Raw genomic sequence first — 23039 nt, 5'->3', positions numbered from 1 at the left:
CAGAAGAGGATTGGGAGAATGTCATATGGTCAGATGAAACCAAAATATAACTTTTTGGTAAAAACTCAACTCGTCGTGTTTGGAGGACAAAGAATGCTGAGTTGCATCCAAAGAACACCATACCTACTGTGAAGCATGGGGGTGGAAACATCATGCTTTGGGGCTGTTTTTCTGCAAAGGGACCAGGACGACTGATCCGTGTAAAGGAAAGAATGAATGGGGCCATGTATTGTGAGATTTTGAGTGAAAACCTCCTTCCATCAGCAAGGGCATTGAAGATGAAACGTGGCTAGGTCTTTCAGCATGACAATGATCCCAAACACACCGCCCGGGCAACGAAGGAGTGGCTTCGTAAGAAGCATTTCAAGGTCCTGGAGTGGCCTAGCCAGTCTCCAGATCTCAACCCCATAGAAAATCTTTGAAGGGAGTTGAAAGTCTGTGTTGCCCAGCGACAGCCCCAAAACATCACTGCTCTAGAGGAGATCTGCATGGAGGAATGGGCCAAAATACCAGCAACAGTGTGTGAAAACCTTGTGAAGACTTACAGAAAACGTTTGACCTGTGTCATTGCCAACAAAGGGTATATAACAAAGTATTGAGAAACTTTTGTTATTGACCAAATACTTATTTTCCACCATAATTTGCAAATAAATGTATTAAAAATCCTACAATGTGATTTTCTGGATTTCTTTTTCTCATTTTGTCTGTCATAGTTGACGTGTACCTATGATGAAAATTACAGGCCTCTCTCATCTTTTTAAGTGGGAGAACTTGCAAAATTGGTGGCTGACTAAATACTTTTTTCCCCCCACTGTGTGTGTGTGTGTGTGTATATATATATATATATATATATATATATAAATAAAACTTTAAAAAGTTCCAACATTTGTAATTTATTACTCCTGTCGACAGCACTGTATGAGCAGAGGAAAATACTCCCACCCCCTCCCACCCCTGTCAACAGCACCCCCAAACCAAAACATCTTCCCGCGGCCACCTTCTGTGCAGAGCCTTCCCTCCTTGCATCATGATCTCTAGTAGATCATGTATAATTGATGACCGGATCAAGGGATCAGTTCAGGGTAGAAATACTCTGATGAATCTTCAGAGGATAAGATGAGAGGAGCTCTATGATTTAAAAAAAGACTATGTTTCTAGAAAACAAAGAGGATTTATTTTGTTCTCATTTTAAAAAGTGTGTTATGGAAAACCACAACCAGATTAAACCCAACAACGTGCAATGCTACTCCGAGGAACATACCGGAATCTAGACACTGGAATTATAGTCCTGGGATATGGCTCTCACTCCAGACACAGAGACAGGGAATAGATTCAGAAATTGGGATAGAGCCAGAACTCTGAGTAACCAATGGACAGTGTAAATATCAATGGTTCAGGACGTGACATACTATATTACTCAAGGTCCCGGCCAGCCACATAGAACCAACCCACATTTGGCTTTTTAAAGAGACAGAGACCAAAGCACAGAAAATATCAGGTTTAACACAGAAGCTGCATTGAAAAGGCATCAGGCCTGGCCCCTATCATCATCATAATCATCACAGTGATAAGTAGCTTACAGAGTGGGTGGAGCCAGAGCTGCATTGTTCACTCCCCCCCATCTCTGTCCAATCAGACGATAGCATCAAAGGCATTTAGAATGTTCATTTTGTTCTGTTCTCATTGTAAAAAGGCTAAAAATAAACATTTCAGAGAAAACGCATAAAATGTAGTGTTCAAATCTGTCTGAACCATTTGGTATAAGTACATTCCTTTGTTCAGCCCACTCTGAACAGAGCTTAATTCGTATTTTACAAAAATGACATTATCATCAATATTAAAGGACGAATCACAAATTAGGTTTGTGTGTATCACGTCAGAGGTTACCTCTCCCCAGATCCATCAAAGACTGCCAGAGGACATTGCTCACACAGTTAGCAATGCTTTTTCTCATTTTGTCTGTCATAGTTGATGTGTACCTATGATGAAAATTACAGGCCTCTCTCATCTTTTTAAGTGGGAGAACTTGCACAATTGGTGGCTGACTAAATACTTTTTTCCCCACTGTATTTCCTATGGGAGAGAGCGCACATCACCCTTATAGACTAGACCCGTGGCAGTTCTACTACATCTGTTAATAGACTATATAAAGTACATAAGTCACCATTTCTCCAGTACACAGAAACAAGAGGCAGTCCTGCAGTTCATAACCATTCCTTTGTAGAAATGAACCACCCTTCACGGGCACACACACACTAAAACAGACCAAGACACAGATATCCATTCTGTGTGTATTACACTTAAACATAAAAAAAAACATTTTATCCCTTTTGTATCTTCTTTTTTTTTCAATTAAAAAACATTTCATCACTTGACAGTACAGTACAATACAGGTACACACAGACAACGCGCTCTAACATGGAGAACACCCCCTCCCCCCGTACGTACACAGACATACCCACACAAGTGACATTCCTCTCAGTGTGTGTGTGGATCAATGTGTATCATAGTGGCTTGGGGGGTGGGAGTGAGACTGTGTGTGGATCAGAGCCAGAGGTCTTCAGTGAGAATTAGTTTTTAATACTGTCAGTGTGTTAGTGTAATAAAAGTGACGTAAGTACGACTCAGCAAAAGACAGGGAACCATTCGGGGGAACCCTCTTTTCACTATAAAGTTTATAAATAATCTTACCACCTGCATAGTGCAGTTCAATGTCCTATTGAGATTGGCAACCACACAAAGATCAGTGTCCGCAATAAACCTGTATGTGACTGGTGCTGCTTCCTCTGTAGCCACCATCTGATTGGTCAGTCCCAGATGTCTTGCTTTCCTGTAATTTGTCCATTACTACTGTAGTGGCACACTGGCATCGTTTAGAAACACAATTTCCCTCAAGGAGCTCCTCCCAAACTCCAAAGGACATTCAGCCATTTGTTGACAAGTGAGAGAGGATGAGAGACGGGAGGGTGGTGGGGTGTAAGGCTACATTGTAAACCCCGCCCATTTAATCTATCGCTATGACAACGTCACACAGTTCCAAAGTCCCAAGCTCAGTGTGGGTGGTGCCAATCCCACAGAGTGAGGGGAACTAACTCAGTTTGGGTGGAGCCTAGCTTAACATGGGAGGAGTCTAGCTCAGTGTGGGAGGAGCATGCGTTCCAGAGCACACTGCAGGTGCTCCCAGTTCTTCCAGATGACCGCCAGTAGGGACAAACCCACGCAGGTGAGTGCCAGGTGCACGCGGCTCCGCAGGAGGGGAGCGGTGAACTTGGCCGCCGTGGAAACGCACACCAGGATCACCGTGACGATGGCCAGCATGATGTTGATGCATTTTCCCAGCAGCACCTTGACATCTGTGTTCTCCACTTGTACCGTCTGCTGCTGCTGCTGCTGGAGCTCCAGCTTAGAGACACGCGTCTGACACGACTCCAGAGCCTCCTGTAAACACAGAAACACACACGCATTCAGTTAACATTTGACACACAGGCTTAGATAAAGTTACTGACTATATACAGCTTAGATAGATGTGTAGGGGGCATGTTTGTAGAGGGCATGTTTGTTGATCTGTGTTTGTGTTTGTGTACATACCTGGATGTCCCTAGCTCTCTCGTAGGCCTGGTAGGCCACCTTCTCCTCGATGCTGGCCAGCTCCTGCTTCAGGTTACTGGTCTCATGCTGGTGCAACTCTGTCAGGTCATTTAACTGGTCCTCTAACCGCTCAAACCTAGTAGGGCAAGAGGGAGGGGGGAGAGAGCGAGAGAGTGAAGGGGAGAGAGAATGATAAGTCTTATTACTGAATACACAGCTTCATTTCCAAAGCAAACGTGTGTCCATCTTGTCCTTCACCAATGTGTGTGTTCTCTGTATTTTTGTTGTGTGTGAAGCATTATCTACATAAGCGTGTTGATAAATCAGCCCTAAATTGACAGTATCAACAGTCAACAATTTTATATTGGTATTCTCTGAAACAAGATTATGGTTTAAGGTGGAAATAGTGAAGTAGGCCTAGAAAAGCATAAAGTGAAACAGCTAGAAAGTTATTGTCCTCTTCAGCTGTTGGTACGTCTGTACGGAGGATGTTGTTGGTACGTCTGTACGGAGGATGTTGTTGGTACGTCTGTACGGAGGATGTTGTTGGTACGTCTGTACGGAGGATGTTGTTGGTACGTCTGTACGGAGGATGTTGTTGGTACGTCTGTACGGAGGATGTTGTTGGTACGTCTGTACGGAGGATGTTGTTGGTACGTCTGTACGGAGGATGTTGTTGGTACGTCTGTACGGAGGATGTTGTTGGTACGTCTGTATGGAGGATGTTGTTGGTACGTCTGTACGGAGGATGTTGTTGGTACGTCTGTACGGAGGAAGACTCATGGGGAGAAGTGTCTGAAAGATTGGGGTCTTTTAGACCCTGAAATGAGGGTGAGTGTGTTTGCTTTCTGTAGTGATTTGTGTGTGTGTGTATGTGTGTGTGCATCATTGTCTGCACCAACCTGTATCTCTCCTCCTGCAGCGTCTGTGTGATGAAGCTGTAGTCTCTCTTGAACTGGCTTTTTAGTGACTCCATGTCCTCGGCCAGCTGTACCTGGGCCTCCCTAATCTCCCTGACCTCCTCCAGCACCTCCCCCAGCCTCCCCTGAGAGTCCGACCTTCCCGTACCGCCCCCTGACCCCAACCCCGACCCGCCCGCCGGGTTCCCGTTGGAGTCGGCCGACACAGAGGTCCCCGTGGAACATTCGTCGTCGCTGGGGTACTTGGCCTTGGCAATCGTGGTGGCGCTGCCGCTCAGCGCCCGTGCCCCGGCTCCGCCTTCCGCCTGGAGCCCCGCCCCCATCTCCATGGAGCTCTTCATGTGGGCGATGTTGTCGGCGCTGCCGAACTTGTTGCGGATGAGGTTGGCGAACTCCCGCGACTTGTTGAAGAAGAAGGGGGGCGAGAGGGAGACCCCGGGGCCGATGGTCTTGACTTTGTCCATTGCCGGGTGGCGCACGCTGGCCGAGCTGATGTCCCGCAGGCTACCGTCCTTCTGGCCCTCCTTGCCCTCCTTGCCCCCCTCCCCCCGGGCCTCCCTGGACAGGTGCTTGGCCCCGTTGGCCTCCTCCTTCATGCGGCGGTGGTACTGCTCCAGCTTCCTCTGCAGGTGGGCGATGCTGTGGGCAGACTTCTGGTTCTTTTTCTCAAACACCTGGCAGACCACAGGAGAGGCAAAAGGTTAAATGAAAGGTAATACTATAATTGATACATTTTCTTTTAAAAGTGGCTTATAAACATTCAGAGCACTTGGTAGATGCAGTTATGTAGCATCATAAAACAACAAATAAGTGGGATGTAATTGGACTGACCTGACGTATGCGTGCCACCTGCTGCTTGTCAGCGTTGTTGACCAGTTTGAGGTACTCTGCCACGTTCTGGTCCCTGGCTGTCTGTTCCACCTTGATCTGCTCTGTCACCTTGGGGGAGATCAACCAGTCAACACAGAGACTAACACACAGATGGGCCCAAGCTCTCGCTCTCTCTTTCTCTTGCACACACACACACACACACACAGGGACATGCAAGAAACACACACACAATACACCCCCCCCCCGCAACACACACACTCACTCACCTTGAGGATCTTCTGCTGCAGGCTGTCGATAGCCAGTCGGCCCTTAGTGAAGTCCAGGCCCACGCCTCCCTCGCCTCGGTCAGTCACCAGGTTGGACTCTGAGCCCCCCCGCCGCATCGGCACCGGGAGGCTGAGGACATTGTTTCCATCGCCACCGCGCTCCGCCTGGACACACAGAGAGACAGACAGACAGAGAAAGCGACAGAGAGACACACACACACACAGAGAGAGAGAGAGAGAAACATGTCAGATATTGAGAATGTCACTTCAGAGAGAATTCAATTGAATTTACACTACAGTAAATGACTCATGCATGTATGATACAACAATATGAGCTCAGCAAGGTTTATGGTAAACAATCTCATAGCAACGTATAGTTAGTTAGATATTGATCATTTTATTGAGTGGTAATTATTTTATCACACTGTAATACACTGTCATCATAATCTCATCTCTTGTAATGTAAACACAAGCTCCATTTCTAGGACTGTCTCTGTGTTTGTATGTGTGTGTGTGTGTGTGCGTGTGTGTGCACGTGTGCCTGCATGCGCACATTCGTGTGTGGCGGTGTGCACGTGTCAGTCTGTGCGCCCTCTAACCCATTCCCCAGTATGGCCTTGAGAAAAATAACTGGATAGGAGGATCGAGGACAAAATATGCATGAAACAGAGAGCTCCTCCAAGTCTCCTCTCTCTGCAGAATGTAATGTCTCTACTGAGTGGATAGGGCAGTTTGTAGCCTCTGGGTTTACAGGCGCAGCCTCTGATACAGAAACAGCTTTGACTTAACTACAGGGACAGAGGATGATTACATAATAAACCAACCTGATGCCTGTAGTACAACTGGACTGTCTGTACCCTGAATATATAACTACACTGTTCCCTTGGCAGCCAGCAACCATATAGCCAACACACACACACAAGGCAGCAGTCATAGCAAGTTGTCCTCATCTATAATTTATAGGGCAGAGTCAGGGCCCCTTATCATGTCCAACAGTAACTGATGAGATTAATAAAGCAGGCAACAGCAGCTTTAGCCTACTGGTTCACACATTTTGCACCACTCACACACACACACACACTTCCAATTACACCATACTCACTCACACATACACAGCCTGTCTCCCTCTTCCCTTCCTCTCTATCCTCAGATTCCCCACCCCTCTCTCTCTCCATCCTCAGATTCCCCACCCATCTCGCTCTCCTCAGATTCCCGACCCCTCTCTCTCCTCTCCATCCTCAGATTCCCCACCACTCTCTCTCTCTCTCCCTCTCCTCTCCTCTCCATCCTCAGATTCCCCACCCCTCTCTCTCTCTCCATCCTCAGATTCCCCACCTCTCTCTCCATCCTCAGATTCCCTCTCTCCATCCTCAGATTCCCTCTCTCCATCCTCAGATTCTCTCTCTCCATCCTCAGATTCCCAACCCCCCCTCTCTCTCTCTCCTCTCCATCCTCAGATTCCCCACCCCTCTCTCTCTCCATCCTCAGATTCCCCACCCCTCTCTCTCTCCATCCTCAGATTCCCTCTCTCTCTCCATCCTCAGATTACCCACCCCTCTCTCTCTCTCTCTCTATCCTCAGATTCCCTCTCTCCCTCTCTCTCTCCATCCTCAGATTCCCCACCCCTCTCGCTCTCTCCATCCTCAGATTCCCTCTCTCTCCATCCTCAGATTCCCTCTCTCTCCATCCTCAGATTCCCTCTCTCCATCCTCAGATTCCCCACCCCTCTCTCTCTCCATCCTCAGATTCCCTCTCTCTCTCCATCCTCAGATTACCCACCCCTCTCTCTCTCTCTCTCTATCCTCAGATTCCCTCTCTCCCTCTCTCTCTCCATCCTCAGATTCCCCACCCCTCTCGCTCTCTCCATCCTCAGATTCCCTCTCTCTCCATCCTCAGATTCCCTCTCTCTCCATCCTCAGATTCCCTCTCTCCATCCTCAGATTCCCTCTCTCTCCATCCTCATATTCTCTCTCACCATCCTCAGATTCCCCACCTCTCTCCATCCTCAGATTCCACCTCTCCCTCTCTCCTCTCCATCCTCAGATTCCCCACCTCTCTCTCTCCTCTCCATCCTCAGATTCCCCACCTCTCCCCATCCTCAGATTCCCCACCCCCTCTCACGCTCATCCTCAGATTCCCCACCTCTCTCTCCCTCTCCTCTCCATCCTCAGATTCCCCACCCCTCTCTCTCTCTCCATCCTCAGATTCCCCACCTCTCTCTCTCCATCCTCAGATTCCCTCTCTCCATCCTCAGATTCCCTCTCTCCATCCTCAGATTCTCTCTCTCCATCCTCAGATTCCCAACCCCCCCTCTCTCTCTCTCCATCCTCAGATTCCCCACCCCTCTCTCTCTCTCCATCCTCAGATTCTCTCTCTCTACATCCTCAGATTCCCCACCCCCTCTCTCTCTCCTCTCCATCCTCAGATTCCCCCTCTCTCCCTCTCATCCTCAGATTCCCCACCCCTCTCCATCCTCAGATTCCCCACCCCTCGCTCCTCTCCATCCTCAGATTCCCCACCCCTCGCTCCTCTCCATCCCCAGATTCCCCACCTCGCCCCATCCCCAGATTCCCCACCTCGCCCCATCCTCAGATTCCCCACCCCTCTCTCCATCCTCAGATTCCCCACCCCACCCCATCCTCAGATTCCCCACCCCTCTCTCCATCCTCAGATTCCCCACCCCGCCCCATCCTCAGATTCCCCACCCCTCTCTCCCTCCATTGTCAGATTCCCCACCCATCTCTCTCTCTCCTCTCCATCCTCAGATTCCCCACCCCTCTCTCTCTCCCTCCATTGTCAGATTCCCCACCTCTCTCTCCTCTCCATCCTCAGATTCCCCACCCCGCCCCATCCTCAGATTCCCCACCCCTCTCTCTCTCTTTTCTCCATCCTCAGATTCCCCACCCCGCCCCATCCTCAGATTCCCCACCCCTCTCTCCCTCCATTGTCAGATTCCCCACCCATCTCTCTCTCTCTCCTCTCCATCCTCAGATTCCCCACCCCTCTCTCTCTCTCCCTCCATTGTCAGATTCCCCACCTCTCTCTCCTCAGATTCCCCACCCCGCCCCATCCTCAGATTCCCCACCCCTCTCTCCCTCCATTGTCAGATTCCCCACCCATCTCTCTCTCTCTCCTCTCCATCCTCAGATTCCCCACCCCTCTCTCTCTCTCCCTCCATCCTCAGATTCCCCACCCCGCCCCATCCTCAGATTCCCCACCCCTCTCTCTCTCTTTTCTCCATCCTCAGATTCCCCACCCCGCCCCATCCTCAGATTCCCCACCCCTCTCTCCCTCCATTGTCAGATTCCCCACCCATCTCTCTCTCTCTCCTCTCCATCCTCAGATTCCCCACCCCTCTCTCTCTCTCCCTCCATTGTCAGATTCCCCACCTCTCTCTCCTCAGATTCCCCACCCCGCCCCATCCTCAGATTCCCCACCCCTCTCTCCCTCCATTGTCAGATTCCCCACCCATCTCTCTCTCTCTCCTCTCCATCCTCAGATTCCCCACCCCTCTCTCTCTCTCCCTCCATCCTCAGATTCCCCACCCCGCCCCATCCTCAGATTCCCCACCCCTCTCTCTCTCTCTTTTCTCCATCCTCAGATTCCCCACCCCCCCTCCTCCTCTCCATCCTCAGATTCTCTCTCTCACCATCCTCAGATTCCCCCCCCCTCTCCTCTCCATCCTCAGATTCCCCACCTCTCTCCATCCTCAGATTCCCTCTCTCTCCATCCTCAGATTCCCTCTCTCTCCATCCTCAGATTCCCTCTCTCTCCATCCTCAGATTCTCTCTCTCTCCATCCTCAGATTCTCTCTCACCATCCTCAGATTCCCCACCTCTCTCCATCCTCAGATTCCACCTCTCCCTCTCTCCTCTCCATCCTCAGATTCCCCACCTCTCTCTCTCCTCTCCATCCTCAGATTCCCCACCTCTCTCTCTCCTCTCCATCCTCAGATTCCCCACCTCTCCCCATCCTCAGATTCCCCACCCCCTCTCACGCTCATCCTCAGATTCCCCACCTCTCTCTCCCTCTCCTCTCCTCTCCATCCTCAGATTCCCCACCTCTCTCTCTCCATCCTCAGATTCCCTCTCTCCATCCTCAGATTCCCTCTCTCCATCCTCAGATTCTCTCTCTCCATCCTCAGATTCCCAACCCCCTCTCTCTCTCTCTCTCTCCTCTCCATCCTCAGATTCCCCACCCCTCTCTCTCTCTCTCTCCTCTCCATCCTCAGATTCCCCACCCCTCTCTCTCTCTCCTCTCCATCCTCAGATTCCCTATCTCCATCCTCAGATTCTCTCCCTCTACATCCTCAGATTCCCCACCCCCTCTCTCTCTCCTCTCCATCCTCAGATTCCCCACCTCTCCCCATCCCCAGATTCCCCACCTCACCCCATCCTCAGATTCCCCAACCCTCTCTCCCTCCATTGTCAGATTCCCCACCCATCTCTCTCTCTCCTCTCCATCCTCAGATTCCCCACCCCTCTCTCTCTCTCTCCCTCCATTGTCAGATTCCCCACCTCTCTCTCCTCTCCATCCTCAGATTCCCCACCCCATCCTCAGATTCCCCACCCCATCCTCAGATTCCCCACCCCTCTCTCTCTCTCCCTCCATTGTCAGATTCCCCACCTCTCTCTCCTCAGATTCCCCACCCCGCCCAATCCTCAGATTCCCCACCCCTCTCTCTCGCTCTTTTCTCCATCCTCAGATTCCCCACCCCCCCTCCTCCTCTCCATCCTCAGATCCCCCCCCCCCCCTCCATCCTCAGATTCCCCACCCCCCCCTTCTCCTCTCCATCCTCAGATTATCCACACTCTCCATCCTCAGATTATCCACCCCTCTCTCTCTGTCATTTCCCACTCGCTCTCTCTGAGTGCCAGTTAACTAGGTCTCCAACCCCAGACAAACGCTATCCTGTAGCAGGGCCTTATGCAGTCAGGCCCAGGGCACAGATGGCCCCACCAGTCAGTAGCTAGGCTATTCTGCCTGGTTCAGAACCTACACCCACATCCTCGAGTCAGCGTGGCCGGAGAATTAGCTGACCCTTACATGACCACAACAGGCCTGAGGGATGAGGGACAGCAAGCGATGTCGTCTGCCCAATCGATCACACACAGACACATACACACCACATACATTTACATTTACATTTTAGTCATTTAGCAGACGCTCTTATCCAGAGCGACTTACAGTTAGTGAGTGCATACATTATATTTTTATATTTTTTCATACTGGCCCCCCCCCCCCGTGGGAATCGAACCCACAACCCTGGCGTTGCAAACGCCATGCTCTACCAGCATCCCCTGCCGGCCATTCCCTCCCCTACCCTGGACGACGCTGGGCCAATTGTGCGCCGCCCCATGGGTCTCCCGGTCGCGGCCAGCTACGACAGAGCCTGGATTCGAACCAGGATCTCTAGTGGCACAGCTAGCACTGCGATGCAGTGCCTTAGACCACTGCGCCACTCGGGAGGCATCCTGCCCACCTCATCTAATCTGGGAGATGGGGGGATTGAAGAATGGTCACTAACATTTTTGTGGTGTCTCATAGTCAGTATTCCAAACACGTACAGGGTGGAAACTGAGAAAGGGAAGAGACACACACACCACATGACACACACACACACCATATGCCACAAATGACTGTCCCCGGGCCAGGGCTGAACTCAGGTCAGTATTTGTCCTCTACACCAGACTGGTATTAAAGCCAGTCAGATTACAATTTCACATTTGTTGTGCAGATGGGCGCACACACACACACACGAGCCTGTGCCCTCTCTACTCTGTCTAAATACACAGCTGAAAAATAATGCATCTCTCACCGCAACACAACAACACGAGGCACACACACTGCCTGGAGAGAGATAGTTTGTTAGTTGTAGTGTTGTGTGTTCCATGTAGGCCAGAGCTACTCAGCTCAGTGTGTTTCCCACAGTCTCACACACACACACATCTGAACAACATCTTAGTGCAGGAAATCACAGTATGACCTCGCCTGAGGGACAACACACACTGGTATTGATGTACTGGATCGTTTCATAAAAACTAAACACAAATCAGAACAGAAGCCAGAAACAAACTTACTGTCTGGAGATGAAGAGTTCTAAAAGAGGCATCAGTTTGTGTGAAATTCATGGCCAGGAGGTGGTACTAGGATGTAGGCTAGTTCAGCTTGTCAAACCCATTTGATAGGCCTAGGCCCAGCTAGTATGGATCTGTCCTATCAGTAGAAGGACGATTCCACGCCAGCGGGAGCAGAGTATTTTCTGTAGATCGTTGACAATAAATTACAATTAAATCTATTTTTATCTCACCTTGTAACACAACAAAATATTGAAAAAGTCAAGGGGTGTGAATACTTTCTGAAGGCACTGTATAGGTCTAAAAAGGCCACGGATAAGTGTGCGTGTGTGTGTCTAAATGAGCTGATGATTGAGTAAAATTAGAGAGATGGATGGAGAGTTGTAAAGAAAGACAGGGTGAGAGTCAGTGGATGAGTGAAGAGGCAGTCTTGACCTGTTTGTATTATGTGGGTTATAGCCTATAGCCTGGCTGATCTAACCCAGATAGGACTTAACATTAAATAATACATCAACCATTCTGCATTCAAATGTATTTTGTTCCCATAGAATTTATGAATACTCGCACACCACTCTGAGATGAATAGGCTATCCATTCTGACCCACATCAGACTGCAGCACACTCTCTCTAAACCAGCACACCAGAGCCTGGGAGGAAGAACGTCACAATGATATTGGTGGGATTCAAACAAAGGGATTTGGGTTAAAGAGATGAGACTTTGAAAACTACAGTGCTACCAAAAAGACATGAAATATATTACATAAAAATGTTTTGATGTGGATCTTTTTTTAAGCGCTGAATCATTGACAGTCCGAGACTGTCTGGTAATTGTTCTTGTTGGGTGTATATATAAATAATTGATTCCTGTCGTGATAGATGGATGAGGATAAAGAAAGAAAGAAAGAAAGAAAGAAAGAAAGAAAGAAAGAAAGAAAGAAAGAAAGAAACAAACAAAGAAACAAACAAAGAAAGAAACAAAGAAACAAAGAAACAAAGAAACAAAGAAACAAAGAAAGAAAATAAAAGAAAGAAAATAAAAGAAAGAAAATAAAAGAAAGAAAATAAAAGAAAGAGGGCTAGATAGAAAGAGAGAGGGAGAAGAGTTGAAGTGTAACAGTGTAATCCTGTTGTAATATGTGTTAACTCTCCGGGGGGGTAATCAGAGTGGGAGAGAACCCAGAGGTCTGGGGGTTATACTGATATTCTCATCAGCCGCTTGAGCAGCCAACACACACACACACACTACTCACTCAAACTCCTCACACACACAAGTGTGTTCGCTATCCTGGTTTTGGAGAAAGAGAGAGAGTGGGAGAGAGAAAGTTGAAGAAAGAGGGAGAGAGAGAAAGAGAGAGACAGGTAGTAGCACAGCTGCATTCCACATCTCACACAACACAGACCCTCCATCTTTGGAGTTCTGATTAAGAACACATCGTACTGCACAGCACATGGCAGTCAAATCAAATCAAATGAAATGTTATTGTCACATGTGCCGGATACAACAGGTGTAGACCTTACAGTGAAATGCTTACTTACAAGTCATTAACCAACAATGCAGAACAGTCTATGGCAATTTGCAGAACAGTCTATGGCAATTTCTAGGGCCTTCCTCTGACACTGCCTGGTATAGAGGTCCTGGATGGCAGGAAGTTTGGCCACATTGATGTACTGGGCCGTACGCACTACCCTCTGTAGTGCCTTGCGGTCGGAGCCCAAGCAGTTGCCATACCAGGCGGTGATGCAACCAGTCAGGATGCTCTCGATGGTGCAGCTGTAGAACTTTTTGAAGATCTGAGGACCCATGCCAAATCTTTTCAGTCTCCTGAAGGGGAATAGGCTTTGTCGTGCCCTCTTCACGACTTTCTTGGTGTGTTTTGACCATGACAGTTCGTTGGTGATGTGGACACCTAGGAACTTGAAGCTCTCAACCTGCTCCACTACAGCCCCGTCGATGAGAATGGGGGCGTGCTCGGCCCTCCTTTTCCTGTAGTCCACGATCATCTCCTTTGTCTTGATCACGTTGAGGGAGAGGTTGTTATCCTGGCACCACACTGCCAGGTCTCTGACCTTCTCCCTAAAAGCTGTCTCATCGTTGTCGGTGATCAGGCCTACCACTGTTGTGTCGTCGGCAAACTTAATGATGGTGTTGGAGTCGTGCCTGGCCATGCAGTCATGGGTGAACAGGGAGTACAGGAGGGGACTGAGCACGCACCCGAGGGGCCCCCGTGTTGAGGATCAGCGTGGCAGATGTGTTGTTACCTACCCTTACCACCTGGGGGCGGCCCGTCAGGTAGTCCAGGATCCAGTTGCAGAGGGAGGTGTATAGTCCCAGGGTCCTTAGCTTAGTGATGAGCTTTGAGGGCACTATGGTGTTGAACGCTGAGCTGTAGTCACAGAACACACACGTGCCAGAGCTCTTATGAAAGCAGTCTACCGACTAGGCGTCCACATCTGAAATGTGTCAGTGGAACCAATGGGCAGATAATTGATCTAGCTTGCTCTCTTTAACACACACACACACGCCACCCCCCTGTGTGTTACGTAATCTAGACTGATCTAGTTAACTCAATCTGTGAGCGTGTCCAGTCTGCTGGTCTGGACTTTCTAGGAACACTTCAGTTAACAGACAAGTGTGTGTGCATGGTACTGTAACTAAATGGTACTGTAACTGAAAGGTACCGTAACTAAATGGTACTGTAACTGAATAGTACTGTAACTGAAAGGTACCGTAACTAAATGGTACTGTAACTGAATAGTACTGTAACTGAAAGGTACCATAACTGAATGGTACTGTAACTGAAAGGTACCATAACTGAAAGGTACCATAACTGAAAGGTACAGTGGGGAAAAAAGTATTTAGTCAGCCACCAATTGTGCAAGTTCTCCCACTTAAAAAGATGAGAGAGGCCTGTAATTTTCATCATAGGTACACGTCAACTATGACAGACAAAATGAGGGGAAAAAAATCCAGAAAATCACATTGTAGGATTTTTAATGAATTTATTTGCAAATTATGGTGGAAAATAAGTATTTGGTCACCTACAAACAAGCAAGATTTCTGGCTCTCAGAGACCTGTAACTTCTTCTTTAAGAGGCTCCTCTGTCCTCCACTCGTTACCTGTATTAATGGCACCTGTTTGAACTTGTTATCAGTATAAAAGACACCTGTCCATAACCTCAAACAGTCACACTCCAAACTCCACTATGGCCAAGACCAAAGAGCTGTCAAAGGACACCAGAAACAAAATTGTAGACCTGTACCAGGCTGGGAAGACTGAATCTGCAATAGGTAAGCAGCTTGGTTTGAAGAAATCAACTGTGGGAGCAATTTTTAGGAATTGGAAGACATACAAGACCACTGATAATCTCCCTCGTTCTGGGGCTCCACGCAAGATCTCACTCCGTGGGGACAAAATGATCATAAGAACGGTGAGCAAAAATCCCAGAACCACACGGGGGGACCTAGTGAATGACCTGCAGAGAGCTGGGACCAAAGTAACAAAGCCTACCATCAGTAACACACTACGCCGCCAGGGACTCAAATCCTGCAGTGCCAGACGTGTCCCCATGCTTAAGCCAGTACATGTCCAGGCCCGTCTGAAGTTTGCTAGAGTGCATTTGGATGTTCCAGAAGAGGATTGGGAGAATGTCATATGGTCAGATGAAACCAAAATATAACTTTTTGGTAAAAACTCAACTCGTCGTGTTTGGAGGACAAAGAATGCTGAGTTGCATCCAAAGAACACCATACCTACTGTGAAGCATGGGGGTGGAAACATCATGCTTTGGGGCTGTTTTTCTGCAAAGGGACCAGGACGACTGATCCGTGTAAAGGAAAGAATGAATGGGGCCATGTATCGTGAGATTTTGAGTGAAAACCTCCTTCCATCAGCAAGGGCATTGAAGATGAAACGTGGCTGGGTCTTTCAGCATGACAATGATCCCAAACACACCGCCCGGGCAACGAAGGAGTGGCTTCGTAAGAAGCATTTCAAGGTCCTGGAGTGGCCTAGCCAGTCTCCAGATCTCAACCCCATAGGAAATCTTTGGAGGGAGTTGAAAGTCTGTGTTGCCCAGCGACAGCCCCAAAACACCACTGCTCTAGAGGAGATCTGCATGGAGGAATGGGCCAAAATACCAGCAACAGTGTGTGGAAACCTTGTGAAGACTTACAGAAAACGTTTGACCTGTGTCATTGCCAACAAAGGGTATATAACAAAGTATTGAGAAACTTTTGTTATTGACCAAATTCTTATTTCCCACCATAATTTGCAAATAAATTCATTAAAAATCCTACAATGTGATTTTCAGGATTGTACCTATGATGAAAATTACAGGCCTCTCATCTTTTTAAGTGGGAGAACTTGCACAATTGGTGGCTGACTAAATACTTTTTTCCCCACTGTACCATAACTTAATAGTACTGTAACTGAAAGGTACCATAACTGAAAGGTACCGTAACTGAAAGGTACCGTAACTGAAAGGTACCGTAACTGAAAGGTACCGTAACTGAATAGTACTGTAACAATGTGTGTGTAGGTAGAGTAGAGTTCACACTCACACTCTAATCTAGAGGAAGTAGCTCGCTGAATGAACCAGCTGTATTCCTGTGTGTGTCAGTGGAGGTTGCTGAGGGGAGGACGGCTCATAATAATGGCTGGAATGGAGTGAATGGAATGGTATCGAACACATGAAAACCATGTTTTTGATACCATTCCATTTACTCCATTCCAGACATTATTATGAGCCATTCTCCCCTCAGCAGCCTCCACTGGTGTGAATAGGCTGTGTGTGCACGCGTACAGACACCACATGCAGTCAGCAGACTAGAGAGTGTTAAGATCTTTATAATGTGACAGCTGGGCTGCATGGCCATAGTACACTGGCCATTACTTGAGTCGATATTATGGCCGGCAACAATTTGCATCATCACATAAGCTTCTACAGGTAGAGATCTGTTTCATAATCATTTACTAAAAAAATCCTGTCATCTCTGAGCCTGTGATATAACACGTTAAGACAGCTCTGTGATACAGAAAATCCCTTTGATGAGTGAGTGTGTGTGTGTGTGTTAATCCGAGGCTGTGTTACTCACTATACCCGGCATCGCTGTTGGTTTGTCAGTGAGTGTCTGTCCACTGTAGATTTAACTCACACTCAATCCGTAATCCAACACACACACAGAGAAGGGAAGATAGAGGGATAAAGAGAAATTCCTCAAAAGATGTGCCAACTAGTATTCTGCTAACCTGGTCTCAGATCTGTATAGCTTCAGCCAAGTCTTCTGACTATCGTATCGAGAGGAGAGGAGAGAGGCCGCTAGCTGGTAGCTACTTTAGTCTATTAAATCAAACCCGTTTGCTCGGACTAGATTCCCTCTTCATCTCTTCCTCCTCCTGCTCCAACATGCCACTCTGCCTGAGGACACACACACAACACAAGCTCTCGCTCTCTCTTGGGTTGATGGCTATAACTCTGTCCTCATTCCCAGAAAGATTCTAGCCGATAGACCATGGATAACCCATATCCTACCCACCAACTCACACAACTCAGGGCGAGTCCATGAATACGGTATACACACAGAAAGAGAGAGAACAGTGGAACTCACACAGAGACAGGATAAAGAGAGAGAGAGAGAGAGAGAGAGAGAACACTTGATCTCGTACAGAGACAGGATAAAAAGAGAAAGAAGCTTTAGAGCAACACCCCCAAAGTGAGTAAATGCCTTTGAGCACCATTCATGCACAGAGACATCAGAGAGAGAGCAGGAGAGAAGAGAAGAAAGAGAGAGGGAGAGAACGGGGAGCATAGAAAGAGAGATATTGGCGGCAAAGCCTGTATAAGATTGGGGGGTGGGGAAAGGGTGAGACTCCTGTGGTTGCCCTGACAACAGAAGGGAATGACAGCAGCTAGAATACATCTCACCATAATGCCCAATGGAGCGTCTCAGAGCCTTGGGACCCATAATTCAATACATTGAGGCCTTTCCTCACCCTCCCTCCCTCCCTCTCTCTACCCCTCTCCCAGAGGTAAGCCCAAGCAAATGTTATTGATTTGTGGTGATTGGTGATTGGACAGTAGCAGGAGGTATGTGTGCTCTCTGATTGAGGTGGTCAGATAAGGCAGGCTTATTGTAGACATGAATACTGTACGCATCCAGACTGAAACAGTGTCTGTATGTAGCATGATGCCCTGGGAAACAACTGCAACAATCAGAACACAAGCGCTTGTTGCATTGAGGTTGGCTCATTTAATCACCTATTGTAGAACTATTGCCCTGATTTTATACATCTTTTTTAAATCTTTTTTTTTTTTTTTTACTATATATATTTTTCTTTAAAAACAACAATACAATGACAATACGAATGGCTGCTCCCACCGTCGGTGCACTGGTCAATGGGTGCGCTCACCCCCACCCGCCCCGAGACACCTGCAAGGCCCCGGCCCAAAGGAATTTTCCAAGGGCGGGAAGAACCATGCCCGGCACCTGGGCGGCATGGAAGCGAGTGCACCCATAACCACCTGCACACACACACCAATCACAGCGTGAAACCAAAACACAAAACATAAATAGCAAAACATACAATAATCCCATCCTCAGCCCTGATTGGAGGACCTCAAACATTTATACTGTTCATTTGTGTTATATTTATTCCAACCCTCATCAATTGCACCCTTCAGACAGCCACAGATCAACCCATATTTCCTAGTCAATCGTCATTTTACCATTTCCTCTCACAATACATCCCTACATTCTCCCATGGTGTCTCACTAAGGACTTGAACCTCCCCATCTGCAACATTTCTGCTGAAATTGCCCCGAAAATAAACATTTTACCCAAGAGCACAATTATATTTCCTATTGACTGACTGTGGTCCTTCAAATCCCCCAGCAATACAGTTTGCAGGTCCATCCACACCCTGATATTATGGCATAACAACCATTCCTGGACCACCGATGGACAGTACCAAAAGAGATGCTCTACTGATTCTGTTTCCGCATGGCAGAGTCTGCACCGCTCTGACTGTTGAATACCACATATACTGAGCATTCTGTTAGTAGCGAGAATTGTGTATAATATCTTAAATTGAAAATAACGAATGAATGCATCAATTTTGTTTTGTACTGTATATCAGTTCATAATCCCGATGCACGGTATTGGGACATCGAAAATCTGTTCCCAACTATCTTGAATTTTATGCGGCATAGTGGTCAACCCTCTTGACCGTAAGTAAAGCTGATACATTTCATGATTTATATTAGTAATTTTAAGCCATTTATGATTTTTAATTGGTGGCAGACAAAATATACTGAACAAAAATATAAAACAACACGTAAAGTGTTGGTCCAATGTTTCATGAGCAGAAATAAAAGATCCCAGAAATTTTCCATAAGCACAAAAAGCTTATTTCTCTCACATTTTGTGCACAAATTTGTTTACATCCCTGCTAGTGGGATGTCAACTACCTGTCAAAATATGGGGCATGTGTACTAGGGAGGGGAGGGTGAAGTGAAAAGTCCATTTTCTGGCTCTCAGCCGCTCTCCTCTTCTCTCCCTGCTCTGTTGTCGGTTCCAGCCAGGGCTCTCCCGTCCCTGGGACTCACGGACAAGCCGCCACACTCCAGCCACGCTAATTAACTAATGGATGGCTGGCGAGAGCCCGGGAGTCCCCAAACGCTCCTTTCCACTCCAGTGGCCGTTACTGACCAAGGGTTTCCACGGTCAGATGGAATATGTGCAACCTGCCAGTGCCATCACCCGGCCTTCCCTTCACTCTCCTCCAAGTGTTCCATCACAAAATCTGCATCCTTACCCCTATGTCTACCCTCTATAAGGGATATATAGCTGAAGAACAGCTAGACCCCTGAGTACATATCCTTCTTTACATTTCACTCTTTCATACATTCATTCATTGGTTTGTCGTAAACTGGGATAAATAGCTAGATTTAGACAGTTTAGTTTTGCATAGTCTATCCCCTAAATGGGTCATGGTATGGGAATCAGCTATCAGTGTTTTTGTTTGTGCTATAAGTATAACTCCTCAATGTATCTCACCCACAAAATTACAGTTAAGAATTAACACAAACACCAGAGACAAAACAACTATACCGTGGCAAACTACATAGTGTGGAAATGGCAATATAAAGCAAAGCGTTTAGGGACCACGTCCACCACAAACATCTGGCAGCAAATTTGCTCCCGACAAAACCTCTGGGGTAAAGGCCCCGAATGACAAGAACCTACTTCGTAATTTTGTTCAACTGTTGTGTTCATGCACGAGCACTTGACAGAGGGGTCGCACGCAATAATTATGTGGTTTGTGAAACGAGCTGCAGTTGCCCTCAATGGAACACCTGCCCAGCAGTACAAATCCTTGCCTAACCGGTTTATACCTCGCTGTCAAAACAACAGATTCAAACACTGAGTGTATAAATAACAAATTCAGTTAGACATGTGTTGGCTAGATTTTTTTAAATCTAAAGCAATAACGAAATGACCACAATTTACAAACAGCCTGTAACTATGAAATTATCTGAAAATATTCCTAAACATGTCCTTTTGCAATTAAACTACACTGTCTCATATGATGTAATGGATATCGTGAACATAATTTCCAAATCAAGTCGCCACAACACTGGAACGGTTCCGAATTCGACTATCAGTCACGGATAAGCTGTATAGCCCAAATATTTAGTTAGCTACGGTTAGTTGGGATAATTCGCATAGAGACAACTGGTTGTTGCTCCTCTAGCTAACAACATAGACGATACATATTGCGGATATTGTCCACTACAACCGCCACGAAGAAGTGATAGTAGGCTACTAAATGTCAAACGTGCCAAATGTTGGCTAACGTTAGCTCGACAGACGCAGTCAGATACGTTAGCTAACGTTTTAGACATGCAAGTCGCTGTCATTTCACCGAAGATGTGAAGCAACCAGGAGGGCATATTTACCATTTCGCCGCAGATGTGATATCTCTCTACTTCTGATAAACTTTTATCCACAGCGGTATCGGCACTGGGCATAGTCCCGTAGTTTGGTCCGTGAATGTGGACTTGACGTTCCCCTTCAAAAACAAAGTTACAAACTGTCCATCGTGCTCACGCCGTCCCGGTCGGAGAGCTCTCACTCACCACTGCTATTAGGTGATCAGCGTCTCCTGCGGTAATACGCTCCGGAAGCACAGGACACAGTGCGAAGCGAATAGACTCCTCCCACTACTAATTTATCAAAAATATTTTGGGGGACTGTAGCCAGAGTTGAGTTGGTTGAGAGTTTAGAGTTGTGTTGCCTATGTTGAAATAAACAACCATCCAAGATTAGAAATATGAATATTTTGCTACGGCTGGCCATGCTTTCCACCTGGCTACCACTACCCCGGCCACCAGCTCTGCACCCTCCGCTGCAACTTGCCCATGCCCCCCCCCCCCCCCCCCCCCCTTCTCCTTCACACAAATCCAGACAGCTGATGTTCTGAAAGAGCTGCAAAATCTGGACCCCTACAAATCATCTGGGCTAGACAATCTGGACCCTTTCTTTCTAAAACTAGCCGCCGAAATTGTCGCAACCCCTATTACTAGCCTGTTCAACCTCTCTTTTGTAACGTCTGAGATCCCCAGAGATTGGAAAGCTGCCGCGGTCATCCCCTTCTTCAAAGGGGGTGACACTCTAGATCCAAACTGTTACAGACCCATATCCATCCTGCCCTGCCTTTCAAAAGTTTTTGAAAGCCAAGTTAACAAACAGATCACCGACCATTTCGAATCCCACCGTACCTTCTCCGCTATGCAATCCGGTTTCCGAGCTGGTCATGGGTGCACTTCAGCCACGCTCAAGGTCCTAAACAATATTATAACCGCGATCGATAATAGACAGTACTGTATAGCCGTTTTCATTGACCTGGCCAAGGCTTTCGACTCTGTCAACCACCGCATTCTTATTGGCAGACTAAATAGCCTTGGTTTCTCAAATGACTGCCACGCCTGGTTCACCAACTACTTCTCAGATAGAGTTCAATGTGTCAAATCGGAGGGCCTGTTGTCTGGACCTATGGCAGTCTCTATGGGGGTGCCACAGGGTTCAATTCTTGGGCCGACTCTTTTCTCTGTGTATATCAATGATGTCGCTCTTGCTGCTGGTGACTCTCAGATCCACCTCTACGCAGACAACACCATTTTGTATACATCTGGCCCTTCATTGGACACTGTGTTAACAAACCTCCAAACGAGCTTCAATGCCATACAACACTCCTTCAGTAGCCTCCAACTGCTCTTAAACACTAGTAAAACTAAATGCATGCTCTTCAACCGAACGCTGCTTGCACCCGCCCACCCGATTAGAATCACTACTCTCGACGGGTCTGACCTAGAGTATGTGGACAACTACAAATACCTAGGTGTCTGGTTAGACTGTAAACTCTCCTTCCAGACTCACATTAAGAATCTCCAATCTAAAGTTAAATCTAGAATCGGTTTCCTATTTCGCAACAAAGCCTCCTTCACTCATGCTGCCAAACATGCCCTCGTAAAACTGACTATCCTACCGATCCTTGACTTCGGCGATGTCATTTACAAAATAGCCTCCAACACTCTACTCAGCAAATTGGATGTAGTCTATCACAGTGCCATCCGTTTTGTCTCCAAAGCCCCATATACTACCCACCACTGTGACCTGTACGCTCTTGTTGGCTGGTCCTCACTACATATTCGTCGCCAAACCCACTGGCTCCAGGCCATCTATAAATCACTGCTAGGCAAATCCCCGCCTTATCATAGCTCATTGGTCACCATAGCAACACCCACCCGTAGTATGCGCTCCAGCAGGTATATCTCACTGGTCATCCCCAAAGCCAACACCTCCTTTGGCCGCCATTCCTTCCAGTTCTCTGCTGCCAATGACTGGAACAAATTGCAAAAATCTCTGAAGCTGGAGACACTTATCTCCCTCACTAACTTTAAGCATCAGTTGTCAGAGCACCTTACCGATCACTGCACCTGTACACAGCCCATCTGAAATTAGCCCGCCCAACTACCTCATCCCTATATTGTTATTTATTTTGCTCATTTGTACCCCAGTATCTCTATTTGCACATCATCTCTTGCACATCTATCATTCCAGTGTTAATACTAATTGTAATTATTTTGCACTATAGCCTATTTATTGCCTTACCTCCATAACTTGCTACATTTGCACACACTGTATATATATTTTTTCTGTTGTATTTTTTACTTTGTTTTGTTTTACCCCATATGTAACTCTGTGTTGTTGTTTTTATCGCACTGCTTGCTTTATCTTGGCCAGGTCGCAGTTGTAAATGAGAACTTGTTCTCAACTGGCTTACCTGGTTAAATAA

At 47.3% G+C, this 23039-nt stretch overlaps 1 protein-coding gene across 2 annotated transcripts in view; it reads right to left on the bottom strand.

The window, feature by feature from the left end:
• Positions 1-885: 885 nt before the first annotated feature.
• LOC311129150 (transmembrane and coiled-coil domain protein 3-like) overlaps positions 886-23039 on the bottom strand; it is a 42057-nt gene continuing 19903 nt past the window's right edge. The window contains exons 1-6 of one of the 2 annotated variants that reach the window (XM_084161450.1): positions 20641-20853; positions 5606-5770; positions 5340-5447; positions 4491-5182; positions 3589-3724; positions 886-3438 (exon numbers count right to left, since the gene is read on the bottom strand). In XM_084161450.1, the coding sequence (XP_084017576.1) occupies positions 3136-3438; positions 3589-3724; positions 4491-5182; positions 5340-5447; positions 5606-5770; positions 20641-20712 (1476 nt within the window). In that variant the 5' untranslated portion in view covers positions 20713-20853 and the 3' untranslated portion in view covers positions 886-3135. Of the gene's footprint in view, positions 3439-3588; positions 3725-4490; positions 5183-5339; positions 5448-5605; positions 5771-20640; positions 20854-23039 lie in introns of those variants that run through there. The other variant, XM_084161451.1, reaches the window with a different exon arrangement.

The sequence above is a fragment of the Coregonus lavaretus genome (genome assembly GCF_964263955.1).
Source record: "Coregonus lavaretus genome assembly, chromosome: 5".
Classification (NCBI taxonomy): Eukaryota; Metazoa; Chordata; class Actinopteri; order Salmoniformes; family Salmonidae; genus Coregonus; species Coregonus lavaretus.
This window is presented reverse-complemented; position numbering and strand designations above follow the sequence as displayed.